The sequence below is a fragment of the Pollicipes pollicipes genome, unplaced genomic scaffold, assembly GCF_011947565.3.
Source record: "Pollicipes pollicipes isolate AB1234 unplaced genomic scaffold, Ppol_2.1 Scaffold_1600;HRSCAF=1878_pilon_pilon_pilon, whole genome shotgun sequence".
Classification (NCBI taxonomy): Eukaryota; Metazoa; Arthropoda; class Thecostraca; order Pollicipedomorpha; family Pollicipedidae; genus Pollicipes; species Pollicipes pollicipes.
The window spans coordinates 12,214,143-12,221,146 of NW_023595962.1; the positions used below are offsets into that span (position 1 = coordinate 12,214,143).

The 7,004-nt window shown below is 53.6% G+C and overlaps 1 protein-coding gene across 1 annotated transcript in view; it reads right to left on the reverse strand.

Annotated features, from left to right (window-relative positions):
* The window catches only part of LOC119094858 (delta(7)-sterol 5(6)-desaturase), a gene marked incomplete in the record, with an annotated part of 5,830 nt that extends 1,344 nt beyond the window's left edge, over positions 1-4,486 (reverse strand). Inside the window, 1 exon segment of the mRNA XM_037217778.1 lies at positions 4,150-4,486. Coding sequence (XP_037073673.1) covers positions 4,150-4,339 — 190 coding nt within the window.
* Positions 4,487-7,004: the final 2,518 nt, after the last annotated feature.

Below are 7,004 nucleotides of genomic sequence, written 5' to 3' on the forward strand. Positions count from 1 at the left end.
TATCGATATCAATACATCGTTGCAAATATGTGTGCTTTCGTCAAACAATTAGCGTCTGAAAGGCTAAGGCGTCTGCAGCTTCCGCAAAAAGGCGTGCAGGGGGCAGTGTATGCCATCACTGCGGTGCTATAGCTGGATAAGATAGGACAACCGTGAGGCTAGAGGAAGGAACACTAAAACTGTCGTGTAAATGCTCCTCCAGTGATAAGGGTAAGGCGGTTCGTATTATCTTGAGCATAAAAACGTAAAGCAGACCGTTGCATGTTATCCTTTTCCGCTGTGCAGTAAAAGGCACATTTAAAACCGTGCTGGAGGCGAGTCCAGGGGCGACAGAAAGGGATCTTTAAGTGGCAGGGAACGGTAAGCCGTCTGCTGCCGGCCGCGGCAGTGGGGAACGTTCGTCACGTGCTCCTACTTTGTACACGTGCACGTGCACACGTGCTCCTGCCTCCTACTACGCGTACTATTCCTTTGGAAAAAGGGATACGCCTAAGGCAACTGCTCATGCATGGTATGTAAGTACCATACTTAATTTCCTAATTATAGCATCATTTTTCACAATAGCGCTCCTACCCACATGAACTTCTCTTTTCATCACCCCATGAGGCTAATTATCTCCGTCACGCACGCTTTTCTGAAAAAGCGTGGTACCATGCTAATCGTTCCGCATACATTCAATTGTTATCGTTTTGCACTTTTTGGTACCGTCTCCTTGCATCTCCTGGAAATGCTTAGGAATTTCAGGTTTTTCAGTCGGAGCTTTGAGATGGAATTCTAAAATCCTACCAGAGTACCGAAATAATTTTTAAATCATTATCTTTTTATTTGCCCAGGTAATTTTGAAATTACTCGGTATAGGTGACAATTATTTTGGATAAAACTGCCTCAAAATCATGTTTCATTTTTCTCTTGATAATCGAATATTATGAAAACAATTAAGTAATAAAATAACCAAAATGATATAAAAGGTAGCAAAACCTTGCATAATGGAATTTTCTTGCAACATTCCTTTCAGTTAATGTAAATCTCACGGAGAGAAATCTAACGCCGTTTGGTTTCTCACAACCGGGTAAGATTTTTTTAGATCTTCGGGTAGAAGGCAAACCATTCCCGCACCCACCCCACCACCGCCCAGTTCGGAACAGATTTCACTGGTTTGTCGACTGATCTGCCGGATTTTTTAGATCTGATACCAAATGATTTAGATCTCAACACGTCGCGAGCATTGATGACGTACATCAATGTACGCTGTAAGGCGAGCATTGATTTTGTTAGAACCCCCTCGTAAGTACGCGTGATTCACACACAGAGCTGAGAATGTGTTGAAGACCGACAATCCCATCACTTCCTCAGAGCGAAAGTTTAACTCAGCATTTTATTTCGAAATGGAGTAAGTGTCAGTGACCCTGCACACCGGGGATTCGAAATTCGCGGGTCGGACGTACAAAGTTTTGACATTACGTTAGCCGAAATTCCAGCATGGGGCATAGGTGGTGGTTCGGCAGATAACTCTAAAAAGACGGAGGGCGCTGCATCTCGGAGGAGCGCATCGCACCATCCTGCCAGGCGGGGGTGGGGCGCGGGGAGCTGTCTGTTCGACCAGGCAGGGAGGAGGGGTAGGGGCTGCCAGTTCGCCCAGGCAGGGGGAGGGGGCAGGGGGCAGCGGGCAGGGGCTGCCAGTTCGGCCAGGCCGGGAGGGGGAGGGGGCAGGGGCTGCCAGTTCGGCCAGGCAGAGAGGGGGAGGGGGCAGGGCTGCCAGTTCGCCCAGGCAGGGGGGAGGGGGCAGCGGGCAGCGGGCAGGGGCTGCCAGTTCGGCCAGGCCGGGAGGGGGAGGGGGCAGGGGCTGCCAGTCCCGCCAGGCAGGGGGGACGGGAGCTGCCCGTCCGGCTAGGCGGACCACCAGTTCCGGCCGCTGTGGGAGCAGGACGTCAACACGTGCCGACGGCACACCGTCAGCACGCGGACCGGAGGTGATGAAGGGACGCTGACGTTTCGCTGACGCCACGCTGATGTGAGAGCGGCGAGCTCTAGCGTCAGCAGGGGTGGTGCGCCGCTTTGTGAATGAGCCTGGCAAACTGTAAGACAGGCCTGAGGTGGATAGGTAAACATTTGCGCTTCACGCCATGAGAAAACGGTGACATCGGTGAGAGAATAATGACATTCGCTAAATTTGTCACTGAAAGTTGCACGTAGTTTACAAACCATTAGCTGAGTATACGGAACTCCAGGAACAGTAAATGAAAAAGGAAGTGAATCTTTTAAAACCCTGCTACAGCCCTCTATGGTCACATAAAATCCTGCTTTAAACCCTCCATGGTTGTCGAGGCAAACCCAATGGCATGCTCTTCCCAGCAAACTAGAGCCGGTAGCTTTTGAACGGCCTGACCAAGCTTAATATATTGCACGAAGCCGGTACGATTAGGCAGAGCAGCAACGTGGACAAACGATGTGGGACAGGGTTGAGTATATCCATTAATGTCAGTGATAACATAATTGCTTTAATCACCTGTAGTACTTATCCGCGAGAAAGCTCATCACTTATTGATAAGTTTACGTCTTTTATCTTAAGACGTGGTTGTGGTGTGATAGTTTGCCTATTATACCGTTTTCCCACTTCTACAATCTTATTTTCGTAATAAACCTCCCTCCAACTGCTATATATCCAAACTGAAACTTCTCCAAGCATATTGCTTACCCCCAAAGGGGGTTTGAGGAGCGGAGGCCCACATTTTAACTCAGAACGGTACAGTTAGTCCTACCGTCCTTATCACATGGCTTAAACACGTGCACCCTCACATAGCATCTGAAAAAAATATGAAAAAAGAAAATCTCATGCCGGTATGTCACATGTGTACACGACCCCACCACCACACCACATACAAGAACCCCTTAAAATAAATACGCTCCTTCCAGATGCATTCCCACTGTCATTCTACTTCGCCCAAGCGGGATGCCTTGTGAAATATCTCTTCGATGCACGTGCCGCGCATTGTTTTGGCCGTAATTGTTGGATCGATTTCGCTTGAATAGAACTACGGGAACGCATCATAAGCAGACTGTTCAACAATATTTTATACACATCTTTCACCATATCTATCAGGGTACGGTACATATCCACAACGTACGGAAACTGCAAGAAGTTCGATTGCCGTTTTTTGTGGAAATAACTTGGCTCGATGTGACCTCGGCCTGGAGATGCATTTATTCAGAATAGCTCGGCTTCCTCCCACATGGCTCCAAACATTGGGTGTGCGTCTTGATCACATACTTCAGAGACGTGCTTACGTAAATATTCATGCCTACCAGAAGAAAAGCTATGATGTGTTACAGATTTGTGATAAATAGTGCTACAAAATTATCGTCCTTGACACCACCTGAAGCCTTTGTCGATTCCAAGCCCCAATGTGGTGTCGGAGGTGGACTCCGGCGGCTAAGACTCCGAACTCGGTTTTGCTCAGGACTCGGTTCTCTCAGGGCTCGATCCCCTCAAGACTCGGTCTTCTTAGGACTCGGTCTTCTTAGGACTCGGTTCGGCTCCGGACTTGGTCTTCTCAGGACTCGGTCCTCCCAGGGCTCGGTCCTCTCAGAGCTTGGTCCTCTCATGACTTGGTTCGGCTCAGGACTCGGTCCTCTCTGACCCCAGCTCGGTGGGAGAACCGCTGTCACCGCCGACTCACATCGGCACGGGACCCAGCTGGACGCTGCGACAGGTCACCGGGCCCATTATCCCAGGTCAGGACCCAGGTCAGGTCAGACGAGCCCAGGCCTCAGGGCAAGCAGGTCAGGCACCAAGTTCCGGACCAATTCGGATTCCGTGCCCAGATCAGGTCCGACCTTGTGTCGGGGCTGCCGAAGGCCACATCCGGTGACCACTGACCTGTCTCCGATGACATCTGGCCTTTCGTGACATCTTACTGATCTTTTGGTGACTTGTGACTGATTTATTGACTGTTAACAGACCTTGACTGACCCCTGATGGACTAGGGCTGATCTCCGCTGAGCTCTGACCAACATGACCTCTGATCTCTGACTGACCTTTGATGAACTAGGACTGATTTTCCCTCGCCTCTGACCTTTGATTGACCTGTGCGTTACGCCTGATCACCTACCGACTCAGATCTGAGTGGCCGCCGTCGCCCCCTGACTGACCTCTGATGGTGGCGCCGAGCAGGAACACGAGCGCCGAGGCGACGGCAGAGCCGGCCCACGGTGGCACGAGGGTCCACAGGTGGTCCAGCGTCGCGTAGTACCGCTTCATCAGCACAGGAGCGAACGGCTCGACGTGCGTCTCCGGAGGCGGCGGCGGCGAGCCGGCGCCGCCGCTGCTGCTGGCGACCATGCTGCTGCTTGCAGCTGCCTCTGGCCGAGACGGCGCTGGTGGCGGGCTGCTGCTGCTGCTGCTGCGGCTGCTGTTGCCGCTGCTGGTGCTGTTGCTGCGGTGTGTTGGCAGCGGCGGCTGCTGCTGGCGGGGACGCAGTGGCAGGCACGATGGACGCGTGGTTGTGGTAAGCACCATATCGCGCGCATCTCATGATAAAGCTGCGTGGGGTCCCTGAGATAGTGACGGGGAGCCGGGAGTGGTGACCAGCTAAGAACATCACCTGAGGTGGGGCCGTCGAACTGATGACAGAGCGGGAAGAGGGTGGGAGGAGAAGAGGGAGAGGGATAGAAAGGAAGGAGAGAGGGAGGGGTTAGAGGGAGAGAGACAGAGATGAAGGGAGAGAGAAAGAGAGAGAGAGAGGAAGACAGAGAGTGGGGAGAGAGAGAGGGAGGGGAAGAGGGAGAGAGAAAGAGGGAGAGGGAGAAGGGAGCAAAGGAACAAAAAAAACGGAGACAGAGACGGAAATGGAATTGGAGGAGACACCAATGCAGACAGACTCGGAGACGGGAACCCGTATAGTTGCCTACGGTGGCTACCAGGACATAAACACAATACGCATGCTGAGACCACCTCACCGGAGCACTGCCGGGAGCACTACACGTGCTGAGCACGGGAGCACTGTCTCATCACCTGCACCCCGCCGCGCCGCACCCCGCAGGTGTCACGTGACCCCGCGACTCCCCGGCCCGCCACCGCTCACCCGAGCTTCCACTGCAGCTGCGACCGCGGCCGGAGTGCCCGCGGGGCACGTGACCGCGTCTGGAGGCAACCGGGGCCTCGGTCAGCAGCTCTGGGGGCTGGCCGTCGTGCTGGTCGTGTTTCCGGGCGGCGCGGTCATAGGACGCGCCCCGCCGCCGCCGCCGCCGCCGAGGGCAGCTGGCCCGCTCAGGGGCGGCGCGGCACGCCCCGGCCATACCGCGCCCGGTGGTGGGACGGGGCGCGGGTGGTAACCGGGCGAGGGGGGGGGGGGGAGGGCTGGCTGGCCGGTCAGTCCGCCACCGACCACAGGCCACATGTGTCAAGGGGAAATGGCAAGCGCCTAAAGCGACTCGAACCCACCCTGCCACGGTTGATGGATCGTAAGACAGGCGCCCTAACCAACTGAGCTATCGGGACGGAACAGAGCATCGGTGGTGCGAGCCGCAGGATACAAACAAAATATGAAAGATATGAGTACTTTGATGCATGCAAAGATACATTTGTTGGCTGTCTTTGAACGGAATGTTCCACATTTGAAGATATTGAAGCAAGCATCATAGACGATAAAGTTAGCTCATTTCTAACTATTGGTATGCTTTTAAGTGGAAAGGCAGTTCTAGGTAACACCATTCCCTGTTCAGTAAATATACTCCTTATGCGTCATTGTTTGATTACAGCATCATACCTTGCACAACATTGATCGAGAGCCAATTGATGGTCGTCATACCCGGAAATCGTACTTACAAACGCAGAATTGAGCGACTCAACAACTGCATTGTGTAGCCTTGATCGCCGCACAACTAATGGAACGGCAGGATTTGAATGACGTTGTCATGGTGCTAGGGCTACCTGGGTGACCTTGCAATAGTATCCCTGAAATAGTCGGCACGTCTTCGCGTTGCACCCCGTGCACACATTCAGGCGGTCCCGGTGGTGCACAAGATCCGCGACGCTGCACCAGCCGAGTGCTTCTAGAAGGGGTGAAATGTGATCGCTGCGGCGGACACCACTCACTAGCCTGGCTGCGAAGTGCATCACCCTTTGCACCCTGTCTAGGTGACGCTCAGCCGCTCCATGACAGTGGTGGATATGGGGGAAGACGTGGATTTCGATACGGAGCTTCAAAACGTCAGAAACGAAGTGGTGTCGAATTTTGAACAGGGATACATGGATTGCATTACAGCGCCGAACGAAAGAGGAGATGTGGGGTTTCCAGGTGAGGTGGTGGTCAAGGTTTATACCAAGTACCGTGCCGATCAACATGAAGTCTGCCTGTTCGAGGTTCGTTTTCAGACTTTTTGACTGGAACCAGCTTCAGAGGCACTGAATGGACTCGTCCGACACGGGCTTCCAGGTTGGACAGGCCGACGACATCGGGGTGGCCTAGTCAAGGAGTTGGGTGTCATCAACGTAGGAAGGTAGGCGGCCGTGCGGTAGGAAGCTGGATAGGTCGCTGATGATGAGCAACAGGATCGGGCCGACAAGGGATCCCTGGGCCACCCGTGGGATCGGGATAGGGTATCTGAGCCACCACTGACCACCTGCTTCCGACCGCTCGGGTAGTCCCGGAACAATTCCAAGGCCCCTCCCCCCCCCCCCCCCGACCATTCTTGCTCGTTCCGGAGGATGCCATGAGCAACGCGGTCAAAGGCCTTGCTAAGGTTACTCGTCGTTATCGACGCGACGTGGCCGTTGTCGACAGTCCTTGCCAGTTACCCAACAGTGTCGATCAGGGCGTCTTCCTTCGAGTGACGTGGACTGGTAAGCATATTGCGATGGCGTCGGCACATGATCGCCAAGGCGGTAAGAAGTGGGCTGTGAGCAGACGACCTTCTCGGTTATATTCTTCAGTACATAAATTGTAGAAATGGGCCGAAAGTTGTTCAGGTCTGATCTCTCGTCCGGCTCGATTGCCTTGGTGATG